The sequence below is a fragment of the Podarcis cretensis genome, assembly GCF_951804945.1.
Source record: "Podarcis cretensis genome assembly, chromosome: 12".
In the NCBI taxonomy this organism is placed as follows: Eukaryota; Metazoa; Chordata; class Lepidosauria; order Squamata; family Lacertidae; genus Podarcis; species Podarcis cretensis.
The window spans coordinates 26,250,785-26,267,716 of NC_137181.1; the positions used below are offsets into that span (position 1 = coordinate 26,250,785).

The 16,932-nt window shown below is 38.6% G+C and overlaps 2 protein-coding genes across 6 annotated transcripts in view; one reads left to right on the plus strand and one right to left on the minus strand.

Moving 5' to 3' along the window:
* RUNDC3B (RUN domain containing 3B) overlaps window positions 1-3,497 on the plus strand; it is a 31,884-nt gene extending 28,387 nt beyond the window's left edge. For both annotated transcript variants that reach the window (XM_079948359.1, XM_079948360.1), the window contains one exon: window positions 1,687-3,497. In XM_079948359.1, coding sequence (XP_079804485.1) covers window positions 1,687-1,859 — 173 coding nt within the window. In that variant the 3' untranslated portion in view covers window positions 1,860-3,497. The remainder of the gene's footprint in view (window positions 1-1,686) is intronic.
* Window positions 3,498-5,408: 1,911 nt separating this feature from the next.
* SLC25A40 (solute carrier family 25 member 40) lies at window positions 5,409-16,711 on the minus strand. 4 transcript variants are annotated; one of them, XM_079948368.1, is made up of 11 exons: window positions 16,511-16,696; window positions 15,951-16,072; window positions 15,177-15,236; window positions 13,641-13,747; window positions 12,910-12,977; window positions 12,230-12,354; window positions 11,106-11,279; window positions 9,854-9,963; window positions 8,625-8,706; window positions 7,775-7,870; window positions 5,409-6,165 (listed from the first exon to the last, which is right to left on the minus strand). In XM_079948368.1, exons 2-11 carry the CDS (start codon window positions 16,045-16,047, stop codon window positions 6,047-6,049), a joined length of 1,038 nt encoding a protein of 345 aa, XP_079804494.1. In that variant the 5' UTR covers window positions 16,048-16,072; window positions 16,511-16,696; the 3' UTR covers window positions 5,409-6,046. The 4 variants fall into 4 exon arrangements, with proteins under 4 accessions (XP_079804494.1, XP_079804493.1, XP_079804495.1 ...); XM_079948367.1 differs by having other exon boundaries at window positions 7,775-7,873; window positions 16,511-16,694; XM_079948369.1 differs by having other exon boundaries at window positions 7,775-7,855; window positions 16,511-16,689.
* Window positions 16,712-16,932: the final 221 nt, after the last annotated feature.

A 16,932-nucleotide genomic window follows, 5' to 3' on the forward strand; every position in this document is an offset into this window, starting at 1 on the left:
TAGCTACTCTGGGAAAGGTTTTTGAGGAGCAGGTTATAATAAGTACATAAAAATAAAGTGATGATTTAGGCCCACATGCTTTCATCTTAAAGCCAACTTGCTTACATGACATTTTATTAAATTTAATTCCATCTTCTCATTGCAAATAATAAGCATCAATTGCAGTTTAAGAAACCATACTCAGTTAAGACCAGAAGATACTCATACACATAAGTGTGTAACTTTGCTTAAACACCATCCTACAACTCCATATCTTGTGTGTGTGTGTGTGTGTGTGTAAAATTACAGGATGGTGTTTAAGCAAAGTAACACACCTATGTGCATCATCACTTCATTTTTATGTACTTCTTATAACCTGCTCCTCAAAAACCTTTCCCAGTGTAGCTAGATAATGCCTTACCAAATGGTCTTATTCAAGACAGAATGTTTTACACACACACACACACACCAATGTTTAAAAACCTTAGATTCCCTTGTTCAATTGCATGAAGGCCAAATCTCAGCTTGCAGCTTCCAAACAATTTGAAATGCTTCTGCATAGTAGTTCTTTGAATGTGTGAACCACCTGTCACCTATATGATCTTGGTCCTGTGGGTTGAACTGCAGCCTTGCAGCATCCTCCCATACTGCTAAGCTCAAAGTGATGTGCAGATCCTTAAGAGACAGATCTACTGAGTTGTAATATACAAAAGTTTCATGCAAGGAGAAAGGTTATTATTTTAGAAACTAGTATCATAACACTATTAGCTGATACCAAGATCCATTTAGTTTGTTTTTCACAAAATACTTTCCTGCTTCTCATTTTTTATTCTTTCCAATTGACTTGTCTCATTTTGAAATAAAGTTGTAATGTATATCTGATGTCTCATGGACAAACTATAGCTTCAAACATAACTTGCCTTCAGATGAAGCTGAGAGAGAAGTAACCCCATTAATAAGTGCAGAAGGAATTCCTCCAAGATAAATCCACCCAGAAAGGAAAAAAAAAAGTTGAATCTGGAAATAAACAGCAATAGGAACAAAAATGGAATGAAGTGAGGAGGGCCAAGTTTGGCTAGAGGGGGGCGTATACAGCAGCACAGAGGAGTAAGGTGTGAGGAGAAAATGTGATAATCCAACAACTGTGAAGTGGTGAACGCTGCCTGGTGTTACACTATTGGTTCTGAAACCTTACTGTGTTACTGTCAGTTAGTAAGAAACTGGATTTTAGCCATGCAAAAACCCATATATTCTCTGATCAGTAAAAACTTCATTTGGCTTGTCCAGAGAGAGAGAGGGAGAGAGAGAGTCCAAAGCAATGTGTTTTTTGAGAAGGTGCAGATGGGCCCACAATAGCGAATGGATGTGTTGTCTAAAAATGAAACTGCTCCATCTTATGACCAAATGTGAAAATGCAAGCCACCTGCATTATCTACAAGTAATTTTTTTATTACAGGTAATGGTGCTTGGAGGCAGTAGTGGATTGGATGAGAGCAAATAAACTGAAGCTGAATTCTGCTAAGACAGAGGGTAGTTCATGGGCAGTTCTTGTATCCAGAAATTAGGTGAAATGCCTGGTTCTAGACAGTCATACTTGCCCTGAAAAGGGCAGAAGGGAGAAAAGTGATTGCTTTATGCTCCCTTATTGATCACCCTGGATGGGCCAGTCACTAGAGTTATATATAAGGGTTTTTTTTTCTTAAATAGGAAAAGAAGACACCCCTTCATTGCTTGGTCTCTGTGGCTCTCTGACTTCAGTAGCAAGTTACAAATCTCTCACAAGTCTGAAGTCAAGTGAGTATCTTGCAAGTCCTACAACAGATATGACAAGCCCTGGACTAACACCTTCTGGAGTGGATCTATACAAAGAAGATCTCTGAATTTGTATTCAGTTGACATTCCTTAATTTATCTGCGGTTGAGACTCATACATTATGCTGGTTTTAAAAATTGCTACTCTATCCTTTTTAGCAACATCTAAAAAACAATGGCTTGAAGTTGTTGTTTTTTAAATATACTCCTTGATTGCTTACAATATTCATGATTTTCAGTCTGTTGAATGTACAATTAAGGCTGCAAATCATCATTAAGAGAAAAGGGGGTTATCTTAACTGCCAAAATCTGTCTTCTCTTGAAGCTTACTTTCCTCACTTCTTTAGATATGCTCACATTTACAAGGATAACTTAAATCTCAATAGGTAAGTAAAAATATTGACTATTGTAAGAACAAAATATTTGAATTGTATTCTATTATGATGGATTGAAAAAACTGAACTACTTAGAGCGGTGGTAGCTATTAGATCTACACCTGAATTTTTATTATACTAGTCTTATTTCCATCAGGGTTTCCCACATATTTGGCATTCTGACATGCTGAACTACTTGCAGGGTACAAAGGGGAGAAATCTGGAGACGGCATCCAAATAGTTTGTGCTCATGACATGTCCGAATGTAAAGGTAGGAGACACTTGTAGAGAAAAGTAGTGCAACTATTTATAGTGGTTCCTTTTAAGAACTTGGTTTTTCTCCGAAAAGCAAGTATCACAATAGACTTATATGTAAGTCTTGCTACCTGCTCTGTAGTAAAAAGTTTAAATCAGGTGTCATTGGTCAACAGTTAAACAATGCTAGCCATGCTTTTTTTAACCTTTTGCAGTTTAATTTTTAAAGTGCAACCCTTTCTACAGTGTAACGAGTTTCATTTCCTAGCATTACTGGGAATTGTTACATGCAGTAATCACAGGCTATTTTGTGTAAAAGCATCGATACACATACAGTCCCTAAACTTCATGACTCTAAGGAAATGCTTTATTGTGCCAAAGAAGTTCCATGCATTGTTTTCTAATTTGGAACAACATGGGGGACTCTACAAGTACAGCTAATTTTGCACTATCAGTTTGATTACCTACTTATTATTTTGCCAAAAAGAGATGTGCCTCTTGTAAGATTTGCTATAAAAATTGATTAGCATTAAGAGAAAGCAGATTATACATGAAATTCTTTGTGTTGGCAAGTTCATTATTTTTCATATGTGCTGAGCTAAATTATGAGACAAAACAAGACAATGTTCCTGCTTTGCCAGATGTTACGTACTGACTACCTGATAAAAGTAATGCAATGCATGTTAATTATCTCTTGTAAAATAGTTGTCTTTTAAGAACATGAGGAAAAATGAAATCTTTACAGCCAAGTTTTGAGAGGTATATAGAGTATTGTTAGCAGGTTTGTATGTGTGAACTCTTCCTTGGGACAGTTTACTGTTGATCTGGAAACATGACTTTGTCATGCCAGTTATTGACTAGTTGGAGCAGCTGGGATCAAAGCCTTTTTTTTTACAGACCATAACTAAAATCTCTAGTTTGTATGTGAAACCAGTCAGGTCAATATTTGTGCATGAAAAGTTGACTGTATTTGTTCTGAAATCCTGTCAAGTTTTCAGACTTGGAAAAAAACCCAAATTGTGCAGACTTGTGCTGCTGTATCAAATGTTGCATGTGCATTAAACATTTTGTACTATTACTACTTTCGTTGTTGTACTTTTTCTTTATAATAGAAATATTGCCTGCCATTGTTTTATCATTTTAGCTTGTACACAATCTTGAGAAGGATTTCAATAGGTGTTACATAATATCACAATGAATATTGATTCAAATGGAACAAACGGTCAAGTGCACTACACCAATGTTATCATAAGGGAATTGCAGAGTTGTGCTAGGAAACTATAAAGTGTTCAACTTTGCATTACAGACTGTTTTACTACAGACATTATTATTTACAATTATATACTGCTTTCTGTCTAAAAGATCTTTGAGTGGTTTACAGTAGATAAATATGGTTAGAACATACTGCATAAATCCTACATCAATTACTGTGGCTACCATTTTCTTTCACTTACAAGGTGTGGAAACTTTATTCTGGGAGTTAATTTGTAGTTATGTTTTAACTGGACCATTTGCAATGCTGCTATGCCAAATATTTGTACTAAATTACATTATTTTTGTAAGCTTATGATTGATTTTAAAACCTGAATTAAAAAATGGGAAAGTGGCTATAAACCTATCAAATAAAATACAGCCCAATTTATGTTGCATTTAAAAAGCAATTTGCCCAATTTTCTCTCAAGCGTGGTCATATAATCTGTACAATGAGCTGCTACTGGTGGATTGTAATTTTGGTGCTTTAGTGTTTTTGTAATTGATAGAGAACAATTGTGTTTTATACATCCCAGGGATGACATGTATAGTCAAACCACCCCTTTGCGAGCATCCTTACCCTTTCTGGAGGTGTGTACTGAGCGGCTTTGCCCCCTAAGGCAGAACTTTTAAGTTCCCAAACTTACTGGGCTCTGGGATGCTCTTGAGAGATCTCATTAGGCCAAGTTACTGCAAGATCTTGTGAGAGCCTCCCAGAGCCCTGTAAGTACGTCTGGGAGCTTAAAAGTTCTTTCTGGGCTGGGAAAATGCTGTACAAAAAAGAGCTTTTAAGCTCTTCACCTTCAGTACACTTAATTTGTGATTTCAACTGCATAATTTAATACATGTAAGTTCCATTCATCCTGTATTTTAAATTGTTCAGTTATGTTTTAAGGTGCCACCTTGAGCTTTTTATAAGGAAAGGTGTGGTACAATGTTTTAAATAAGGATGTGGAATGAAAGTTTGCTGTTATCACAACTGTTCGTGAAATTTAGAAATTTAAGATGTTAAATTTTCTTGACTACTAGGATATTTTGAGGAAGATGTTTATCTTCAAAATTAGCAGTACTACGGTAAGTCAAATAAATAGTCCAATAGATCTGAAACATCTATAACAGTGATGGAGCTTCAAGTGCTGGTCTAAAGTGTACTATGATCTTTATATAACAATGCCCTACATTTTCACTTGTGGACATGCTAACACTTTTTTTTTTTTTTAATGGTCCTTGTTCTCTTCGCACCCGTGGTAGTTTTACCTTGTAACATTCATAGTGTACAGTGGTACGTCAGGTTAAGAACTTAAGTCGTTCTGAAGGTCTGTTCTTAACCTGAAACTGTTCTTAACCTGAAGCACCACTTTAGCTAATGGGGCCTCCTGCTGCCGCCACTGCACGATTTCTGTTATCATCCAGAAGCAAAGTTCTTAACCCGAGGTAATATTTCTGGGTTAGTGGAGTCTGTAACCCGAAGTATATGTGACCTGAAGCGTATGTAACCCGAGGTACCACTGTAATTTAAACTCTGTGTGAATATATTAATTTCTACAGCTGGCAAAAGATAATTGGCCATGTGCTATATTGAATTAATTTGATAATGTATTGCCCATGTGCATAACACTCTATTATCAAGTACAACTGGAAGCTTATAACCCTTTACTAGGAAGCATGACATGCATAATTCTAGGCTAGGTGTGTGTACCCTTTTGCCCAACAGCTGGATGCACGCCTTTATCAGTCCTGGAAAGACACCAAGTGTAAACTTTATATTTTATTAAGAAAATACATTTTCCTTGTTTAATTTAAAAGGTGGTTGTTTCTGGGTAATGCCATGCTAAAGATTTTGGTAACATAACAGTGTAGAAATATCCAAACTAGGAAATTCTCATGGTTTTCATTAAGATCTGTGCATATTAAACATAGCTGCTGAAGAAATTGGTTTGTCCTACTCCTATGCCTTATTCACATACGCTGTTAACCTGGATTATTCAATCACATGATGTAGGCACTCTAAATAATATGGCCTTGAGTGTCTGAGTCATTATTTCCTTTGTGGAAATACAATCTTGTATGTATAATTTCTAAATACGGTTCTGTGGGGAAAAAATATTGCTAAAACCAGCTGGACTGTTACCAGCTATATGATGGTTAGCTACATCAAGTGGCTACTGTATGAAAGACATTTCAATTTTCCCGGAGGAAGCCTAGGGCAGTTCATGGCTGTGTAGCATTCTTCTTTTGCAGAACTAGGTCCTCGTCTTGAACAGAGCTGACTTGAAGGCGTGCATGATATGCAAGGAGCTTATCAACTATATTTTTAAGATATAAAACTATTTTATGGACCTTCTTACTGCTGCCACCAAGTTTACAGAATCAGCATTAAAGGTTCTTCATAGCTTTGTCTTTATTTATTCTACGGAAGAAAGATTTCCCATATTCATAGGCGCTGATCATTATGGCACAAGCAGGAGCAATTTTTGTCAGTCTTGGAATAATGCCTACAGAAAAGATAAATTACAACTATTCAAGAGCATGGAAGAACTAAGTGGGAGATCATCAGTAAGCTATTGTATGTAATTGCTTAAATTTTTGCACAACTAGCACAATGTTATTGTACTTACCCGTTTATTTCAATCATTTGTTATGTTTAGCATAGAAGAGGGGAGGGGACATGAAGGACTGTCACACAAAAGATGGAGCCGAGTGGGGCCAGAACCAATTATCTATATTTCATTATTCTCAAGTCTAAAGGGACCACACAGTATGTTCATTTGCTTATTGGTTTCTCCTGTTGTTCAGTCTTGCAATTTGAATGCTCTTATATTTATCACTGTGCAGAAACCATTATACCAATATATTTTTACAGACCCTATCTCACAAGATCACTGCACATAACTTAAACCTACAATGTACAGAAAGCACAGGTTTGTCAAGCCTTGAGCCATCATCCATAAACAAAATATTTGGAGTATATGAATAGTGGCTTTGTAGCAGATTTAAAAGAGATCAAAGCCATTTGAAAAGTAAGGCTAATAAATCTGAATGATGTTATCAACAATGCAGTTGAATGAGCTTAATCATTGTTAATATAATAAAGTTCATAGATTCTTTGAGAGATTCAAAAGCACAACCCTAATTGTTTACCCATAACAATGTTCATGGTAATGCTTCAGGCTCTCGTAGAGACTGTGAAAGTAAGTACATGACAATTTTTATTTGCCAAGGCTGTTTCTCCAGAATTTTTGTATTTATTTTACCTGCATCCCATTCTTACATGGGGGCTTAACAGTTTCTCATCATTGGGACTGGGGGCCTCCCCAATTAAGTAACTGAGTTAGTTTGTTTTCCACTTTTCACAACTGCAAAATAAGTTTGTAGAGAAGAAGAAGAAGAATTTGGACTTGATATCCCGCTTTATCACTACCCGAAGGAGTCTCAAAGCGGCTAACATTCTCCTTTCCCTTCCTCCCCCACAACAAACACTCTGTGAGGTGAGTGGGGCTGAGAGACTTCAGAGAAGTGTGACTGGCCCAAGGTCACCCAGCAGCTGCATGTGGAGGAGCGGAGACGCGAACCCAGTTCCCCAGATTATGAGGCCACTGCTCTTAACCACTACACCACACTTTGCTATGCAAAACAACAAAGAGTTATTGTCATAACTACAGAAAGACGGTCATAATGGTTTAAATAGCTCAAGGTACAATCCTAATCAGAGGTGCTCCTAACAATTGGGCAGGACCACCACTGCATCTGGAGTCCTGCCCAGTTCAGAGCTTCTGCAGTGATTGGGCATGATGCTGTCATGTGATGGCAGTGGGGTTGGCTTTGGCTCCAATGAATCCTAGGCAGGTTCAGCCCCACACCACCCCCTGCCATAAATCGGACCGAATGGGGAGTGCTGCAGCCACCAGATGGAGGCTGGCAGGACTGGGTGAAAGGACACTGTGGCCCACTGTGGCACTGGACAGGAACAGGGTGTGGGTGGTGGTGGTGAAGGGTGTTTGGACTGCACAGTAAGTTCTGTTGTAGATACTACAATACTGCCTAAGACAAACAATATATGGAAAACATATCAACCTCTAGTTTAGTGAGAAAGCAATAATTTACCAGTATATAATCCAGTAAATCCATTTTCAGCAACAATTCTCTTCATTAATTCCCATATCGATAAACTCCTCTGCTGTGAAGCTGAGTAAAACAAAACTACTAAATAGGAGGAGAAAAATGTGGATGTACAATTAAATGTCAATTATGCTTCTACCTAGCCACATCTCTCTGGTGGTAAATTTTGCAAGGAGGCACCATTTTCAGGTGGGACTGCTTTCAAAACTCCTCCCCCCCTGCTGGTTGTAGTATTTGTACTGTGCTGTGCTACATGCAGTGTGATTGTTAATTTTATTTCACCTAAGTGCAAGTAGATAAATAGGTACCGCTTTATAGCGGGAAGGTAACGGCGTTTCCGTGCGCTGCGCTGGTGCTGGCTCGCCAGAGCAGCTTTGTCACGCTGGCCATGTGACCCGGAAGTGTCTGCGGACAGCACTGGCTCCCGGCCTCTTAAGCGAGATGAGCACGCAACCCCAGAGTCGGACACGACTGGCCTGTACGGGCAGGGGTACCTTTACCTTTACCTTATTACAATTTGAATACCATAGAATTCAAAATGTTATGCAATAAAATGTAAGAAATTAAGTACTTTATTGGAAATAACTATTAAACACTTGATTCAGAGCTGGCTGAATATTCTCTTGCCTTCCTAATCATATAAAAGAGGCCAGCAGGCCGGCACATTCTACAGCTTCAAAATATTCACTAAGGGCAGCCCACGAAGTGTGTGGTCCTTCCATGATGTTACAAAGGTATTGATGATACTGGTTAGATCACCAAGAATGGGTTTCAATAAATATTGTACTTGATAGAGGATCTGAAAGAAAAAAATACTTGGTGAATTAGAACTTACCATGTGTGCTGACAGGTTCCCACATTTCAGTCTGCTTGTGTGTTTTAACTACATCAAAGGGTAAAGTTAATACAGCAGCAATCTAGGGGGGAATTAAATTTTTGAATGTTAACAGTACCCACAGGCAAATAGATTCCATTGCAACTTTCAGTGTAAGCATAAAATACTCTGTGTGCTGACTTGCATCTTGTTGGACTGCACTAACACAATCTAATACATTTAAAATATTTAAGATCCAATTAACTAAATGAGACTGAAGTATACACATTAGACTGTTAATATAGCATGAAATACTGATGATACTAAATCCTGAATTTTAAACTGAGAGCTTATCCGTGTTAAATTCAGCATCTAGGTGGGAATCAAAGCAATTTTCACTGCAAATCATAACCTTTTTATCTGCAATAAAAAGTACAATCTCATGTGTGTGTACATTTGAGTAAACATATATATGAATGAAGTGCTATGCATTTTGCTTGGCTTAAAATGTACAATAATGTAATAGTATAATAGTACATCTGCAGTAGCACAACTGGATGCTTTCATCTTCCCCATAATGTGGGTACTACAGATATGTTTAGCATCTCATCTAGCTTGGTCCTTCTAAGTAAACATACATAAAACAATGCTGTGAGTTTATGCTGAAACAACCAAACCACAGCCTATTTACTTCAAAGAAAGTACAACTGAAATTAACCGGACATTGTTCCAAATAAATGTGCTAAGAAGATCATTGCCTTTTGCCTTGGCTTTAATAAACTGATTTTTTCCCCTCTTTCATTTGGTGCTTCTCTGTTGATACCTTAAAAGTGCACAAGGAGTTTCCCACTCAGAATGCCTACTTATTTTAATAACAGTAACAACAACAACAACAACAACAACAACAACAATAATAATAATATTTATTTATACCCCGCTCTCCCCAGCCAGAACCGGGCTCAGGGCGGCTAACAACAAACAAAATTACAATAAAACATAATAGGGAAGAAAAAACACAACAAAACAAAAAGCAGTTAATTAAAATACGAGTTAAAATACAATTTAAAATGCAGCCTCATTTTAGTAGTAGCCCATATGTTGCCTTATGTTGCCCAAGTATAGATCTGCCCTCTCATTTAAATTATCAGGACAGACTCTATATACAAGACTACTATATACATTTTCACGTTTTATGTAAAAATTACGTAATTTCTATTAGATGAAAATGTTATCAACAAAAATTAACTTACAGAACCAGCTACTGCTCCTGATGAGAAAGTGATAAGGAATGTTGGCTCCCTTTTACCTAATTTCTTGCATAACCTCTTCTTCAAGTATTCATAGTTACACCAGTACAGTGCTATAAGGACAAAAAGTCAGAAAATGAAAGAGGCTTTTTGCAATCTGAAAACGGAAAACTACAGTGATCAAGTTTTCTATAGCTATACAGTCGTACCTTGGAGGTCGAACGGAATCCATTCCGGAAGTCTGTCCGACTTCCAAAACGTTTGGAAGCCAAAGCGTGGCTTCTGATTGGCTGTAGGAAGCTCCTGCAGCCAACTGGAAGCTGCGGAACTTCGTGTTGGATGTTTGGGTTCCAAAAGAATGTTTGAAAACTGAAACACTTCTGGGTTTCGATCACTTGTGGAAGCAATTGTGCTTCCACAAAGCAAACTAATTGCTCGTCACATTGTCACTTACCACACTGTGGAATAAAAATATAATAATCATGTGCAGGGAGGGGGCATGTCAACCAACTAGTCAAACTGTTGTCGACTGATATTAGTGTGTATTAGTTTGAACCTTAAGACCATACTCCTATACAATAAACTCAGAAGTAAGCAGCAATTAAAACAATGCTTACTTCCAAGACAATCATCTGTAGGATCAGGCTGTATATCTGAGTTTGGACCAAAAATGGTTTTCATTGGGGGCCATTTGAAGGAATGAAAGTAAAGTTGCTTGAGTTATCTCAAGGTAGAAATAGTTCTTCTTGATCTTTCTTAATAATCTAATCACAGAAATTTTGTTTTTAAAACCATTACTTTAATTAGTATTATTGATATGTGGGCAAGTAAAAAAGTTGGTGGGCTGGAAACTTGTGGACTTAGCTACAGACTGTTTAAAAATGATAGAGCACTTCAGTGCTCACAGTGTGTGGTTGGGCATTGCTGTAGGGCCAGTCTCTGTTTCAACCCGCCGCCCCCTCCCTTAAAATACTCTGTTTAGTATTGGAAGCATGGCATAACCAAAATCAAAGTTTATTTTTTAAAACATTTTTTAAAGCTTCATACATTCAGTCATGGTGGAAAGGAAATAAACGTATTGGCCTTCATTAATTACATGCAGACATCCATACATTTCATACTTGTAAAGCAGTGCCTTATTTGGATTCTTTTCTCTTGCCTTTTCAGACATCCCAAATTGGCAAAATCTTCATCTGAAAAGAATCTGCATCAGCCAATATAACCAAAAGTACTACCAATGCAAAACAAGTCATACCTGAGAATGGTACATCTCTAAGAACTGTGGGACCCCATCCTTTCCAGAGTGAAAGCCAACCACTTTGGGTCACATTACTACTAATGCAAGCAAGCAGCTTTTTATAACTCAACCGCCGAGACTGCATTCTTGTTTTTATCATTTCGATCGGACTTGTTGCAGTGGCTGCACACACTAAGTGGGAGGGGAGGAACACAATATGCTCAATAGCTATGTCAATAGAGCATTTTCCATAGTAGCATCTGCAAGAGAAGACTTGCTTTCTCTGTTTTGTCCATGCCTGTCATTTTTTCAATGCAGATAAACATAATAAAAATAATTATCTAATTATGTATGTGTTGCCTTAAGGGCAAAGAACTACAGTGGTACCTCCAGTTGCGCATGGGATCCGTTCTGGAACTCTGGTCGGATCCTGAGGAATTTGCAACTGGAGGTGCCTGTTCTGTGCATGCAGTGAAACCTGGAAAAATACTTTGGGTTTGCCACATGTAATCCAAAGGATACACAACCAGGGGTGTGCGTATCCAGAGGTACCACTGTAGCTCAACTGCCCTAAGTTTCCCTTGCTGTGTGAACCAAACAGAATTTGAACCTTGCTTCAAATATTTTAAACACCACAACCATTCCTTTGGTGCAACTCTTAATGTGGTTCCATTTTATTACTCAACATCTACAGATAGTTGCTGCAAGAGATCATGTGAGGTTCTGAAGTCTAGTGACATCAATACACTGATGACACCCAGTTTTATTATTTTCTTCTAATCCCACCTAGAACCAGCAACAGATGAGGGCTAATAAACTGAAGCCTAAAGCAGATAAGACTGAGGTGAGTCAACTGCACTTTGTACAGAGAAGCAGAGAAGCATCAAACGAGCTCAGAAAGGTATCTCAAGTTCTGAAGTGTGGCTAAGAGAAAGTGTTAGGCCTGCACCAGCCAAAATCTTTTGTGCTTAAATCTGAGTATGAGGAATGGCTAATAATATAAGTGTTTCCTAGGTTACACTATCACAACATTTGCTTTATTATAAAATGCTAGCTATAAGCAATGGAACTTATCCAAACTTTCTTTTAAACCACATGAAATAAAGTTTTAACAGCAAACTAGAGAGCAGAGACTGACTCACATCTAGCTAGGCCACCTGCAATAAGTGGAACGGAATCATGATCTTCTCCTATTTTAGAACCGAAGGTATCATGTAGTTGATCATAGCAGGTAAAATAAACTACAGTTGTTGGAACTGAAACTGCTCTAAAACAAAAGTATAAATATTTAGTAAAGTTGCCAATCATTAAACACTTACTTGCTCAGTTAGCTGTTGCCCCTCTAGTTTAACTGGTTAAAATATGAGTGTCTAGATCAGAACTATTCCAGGCGTCCATAGCTCTCTGACACCCTTTATCTATCCTGACTGTGCTGAAAGCAAAAAGAACTCAACAATCCCAACAAATGAATGCAAATTGTGCCAATGCTCAGATGAATTGCAAGCCCTACCTTACAGCTAGGTATTCAAACTTCAAAATGCAATTGCACTACAAAACTTGCATTCATACAATTGCAAAATGCATATTTACAAGGAGCACATTTCTATGTCTCTGCCAAGATATTTTGCCCTTCCTTGCAGCAGATCTTCTAACAGCAGAGGAGCCTGTAACTGCATGCTTGCCACAACATCAAAGCCCCTTTTCCTCTCAGCTGCTTTCTGTTTTACAGATGATGGGGAGGAGAGGACGCCAAAGGGCCCGACTCTGCTGCAGGCCTACTTTACAGGAAGCTATATAGGAAGACAATAACTATATAACTTACAGCGATGGAAATAGTCCACTCCACAGGCTTTTCACACCCTCTCTTTGAACAATTTTCACAAAAGCATCCTAAATTAGCCAAATATGAAGACAGAAAGGGTTACAGATTTCTATAAGTCCTGTTGCACTTGTTTGTATATTATTTTGTTTTGTTTCTTTCTGCTGTTATATGGTTAAAAGTTTTCAGTGTGGTTATTTTTTTTAACATTTATATTGGTTGTGTGTTGTGTTTTGTTGTATTTGTATTCAGGTGTATTTGTTTTAATTCATGCAGTGAGTTGCCTTGAGTCCTAAAATAGGAGAAAGGCAGGATATAAAACAAAGAAAGAAAAATTCCTCACACTTCAAAGAGACATATAATCATATTTCTGTATTAATAATAACAGTAATTATTATTTATTACCTACCCTTCACCAGGACAAGTTACAGCATTTAAAACAATATTAAAAATAGTATCAGGTAGGTAGCCGTGTTGGTCTGACACAGTAGAAATATATAAAAAAAATAGAAAAATTGTCTAGTAGCCCCTTAGAGACCAACTAAATTTGTGGTCTCTAAGGTGCTACTAGGCAGACACCAACTCTTATCACAATAATGAGAATGATCCAGTGTTTCTGCTCCAAACACAAAATACATTGAATTCATACTATGAGATTTTTTTTTTAAAGCAACAGCCTGTAGAGTGTTGTGCTCAGAGTTAAAACTGGTAGGATTAAATATGTTTCTACTTACTGTCATGCCAGTAAAACGTCCAGCTGTCTTATACCAAGTTTTGCCAGTTCCATTTTCATAGAGATAAACATGATCTGTCAAGCCATCAGAATCCAAAAAAGCCTTTCCTGATAAAAGGGTGAACAAAAAACCTGTCATGTTGTTTGTAACAGAGAGGGGGTGGGTGAAGCATGGGCTCAGGCACGTTTACTGGAAGGGGGGTGATATTCACTCAGGCCTTGGGAAGATATTTATTTTATTTAACAAAATGCATATACCACTTGCAAAATATTTCATTGGTTCTGCTTTAACTCCTGGGCACAAAACTGGCCGAGTTCACTATGCAGAAGGTTGATTTTATATAAATCAGAAGCCACTCCTTACAACCTGGTTGTCTCCTATAAAGCAGCTCCAACATCACTTGGGCTTCTAGCAAATTAGTCCAGGTGTCTTCATGGTGAAGTAGCACAGCCACCAATTTACAGTAATCCAAAAAAGTGGTTTTGCCTTCTGTCTAAGGCCTCACTTCTGGAATGTTACACTAATGCATGCCTGGATGCTTCTTGCTGGATTTCAGTGGCGTCAACAGCTCTAATGACTAAGTATTAGAGTAAGTCAAGTTAGCTTAAATTTCCAAATGTATTCTCACACTTTATTTTTTTTCTTATTTCACTGGTAACAGGTCCACATTTTATTAACATAGCTATCTCTATAATTCTTGTGTGGTTTCTTGAGGTTAAGCTTTGGCTCTGCATCCAGTACCTGCCTGCTTGGCTACCTGCTACTACGTAATTTGGGCTTGGGGATCGAGATGCAGAGGGCTCTTATCTCCTCAAATCCTAGAGGCATCTAGTGTAATCTGGGGTTCTCCTGACTCAGGCTGAGTGGGCTAACGGAAGTGGTGGCAGCTTCTACCTTGCAGGATTTGTTTGACCCTGGTCATCTGGTATCTTGTACACTACCTGCCCTTTACACTGCTTGATTATAATAAAGCAGTCTAAGCAGTTTACGATGCACAGGTTGAGTCTGCAGTTGTAGTGGGTTGTATTTTGCTGTTATTTGTTATGAATTGCAATTTTTAAAAGGTTCCCCCCCCCCCTGAGATCTTTGGGTTAAAGGTAGGGTATAAATATTTTAATTACATAATTAAATAATTTAAGGAAACTCTGTACTATATCCCTTATAAACTTTAATACTAATTGGCTAATGGACCATACATTTGGGAGGTATACAAGTACCTGTTAGATATTTCCTGTTGCAGAAATAGTGATGAACAAACTTAATTCACCACTCCATTCTGCCACTGTATATATTAGAAGTTAAAGCTCTCTCTTCACTCTTAAATTAAGCATACTTTTACCTTTTAACATCATTCACAAATACAACAGTAACGAGTATACCAAGCTCAGTCTTGCATGTATAATATTAGGCCTTCATAGTTCTGTGACCCCCACACAATACTTTCTCCTCCACCATTAAAGCCACATTTTATCAAAACATAAACAGAACAGGCACCCTTTTATCTGTATCCCATATGCATATCTATAAGGATTTTACCTTTCAGGTTTGGATTGCTCTGGGCTTGCAGTCGAACTTTAACAACATCTAGGGGTGTCACTAAAGCAAAAATAAAAATTGTCTTGTGGAAACCTTTAGAATGCATAAATTAGTTGGCAATAAGGATTTAAAAATAAAGCTGAATAAATGAATATACATAAATCAGCAAAGACTTGTTCTCTGTTGCCCCAGAGGGCAGTAGAAGGCACATTTCAATTGAGCATAAAGAGAAATTTATTAATGCTAACAGTGATTCAACAAAGAAACGAGTTACTGAGCCTCAGGCTCTCCTGTTCAAGGTCTTCAAGCTGAAGCTGGACAGCCATCTGTTGTGGATGCTCTAACAACTCTAGATTTCCGACATCAAAAAGGGGGCTGGACTAGATGGCCTTTAAGACCAGCCTCCAGTTCTAGGATTCTACTGGCTTACCATGAATGAAGGTATCATTCTCACTTTATGCCTCCTCTTGCATGAGCAATGAACTACAGTCCATGGTGTAGCATTACATCCAAACCAGGGATTGCTTGTTTTGCTTAAACAAACCATGACTGGTAAGCCAGGAGAAAATCTTGGTCTCTTTGAAGCTAAACAAACCACAATTGCCAGTTTGGATACAGCCATTTGGCACTATGCCAAATATTATTGTTTCTGGTCCTACTCACACTACGGAAAGAATGAAGCAGGAGCTGTCTGCATATCCCTGGTAAACCATTGCCTATGTACATGCTGCTGCAGCCATAATGAGCTAAGTGGATTCAAAGATTTTTCCTTACCCAAAACTGATGTAATAACAGCACCACAACCAGAGGAGAATGCTTGCTGAGAAGTTGTGATTCTGTATAATTCATTTTCTTTCTCTTCAGAGCCCATAATTTTGTTCCTTGAAAAACATAACCTGTTTTTTTTGGGGGGGGGGGAAATAAGCCACACACACACACACACACACATATATATATATTTAAAAACCCTCAAACAATATGAAGCATTATTTAGCAGCAATAAATTTGGAACAAGTTCAGGACAACTTGTGGTATTTGCATCAAATTCTGAAAGCTTGAGTTTTTTATGGCTACCCAGTCCGATCTTCAGACAACTGGCAGCTTACACAGAAAGACAAAACAGGTAGAAGACCCAGCGACTTGGCAAAAATTTTATTGCAATGCACTACCACATAGCGGTTGTTTCTAATTTAATGATAGGCTCATATTTCGCATTTTCACGATGCTCAGTTCTAAAGAAACCCAGATTTCATTTTTTATATGGGAGTCTCTCTCAAGTGCTGGTACTGTGAGCTGGCTATATGAATGGCGACCCCATTGCTGTAGTCACATACCTCACCCCGGCCCAACACTCCGATCTCGTCCGCCTCCTAAAACACAAACCAACGAAGGAGAGTCGCTTCCTCCTCTCGGAAAACTTTTTTTTTAATTGCCCGCCCTTCTTTTCGCGTAACAAGAGCAGCTGCTCGGAGCTCCAAGCCAAGCTCTACCTCAGAGAAAGGCGCTGCCGCCCACCCGAGGGAGGCCTCCAGGAGGAGGCGCCGCCCCCCGCTAACTCCCACCCCGCCCAGGCAGCGCGCAGAGCCGGCCTCCGAGGGGAGGGAGCCTCCTCGCTGGTTGGTGGCGCCTCCGCCTCCGCTTCCCGGCACGGGCGGCCCTTCAGGCCAACGAGAGAGCCGAGGCCGGCCTGGGGAGCTGCTGGTAGGCCCTGCTGGGCAGAGGCGGGAAACTGCGAGCGACAGCTAGCGCGATGGCC

Coding starts and splice junctions, on each gene's coding strand:
- SLC25A40 (XM_079948367.1), bottom strand. CDS start 16,047: ATGGGCTCTGAAGAGAAAGAAAATGAATTATACAGAATCACAACTTCT. Junction 9,964..11,105: donor TAGAGATGTACCATTCTCAG/GTATGACTTGTT, acceptor TTGTCCTTATAG/CACTGTACTGGTGTAACTAT. Junction 8,707..9,853: donor CAGGAGCAGTAGCTGGTTCT/GTAAGTTAATTT, acceptor ATTCCCCCCTAG/ATTGCTGCTGTATTAACTTT.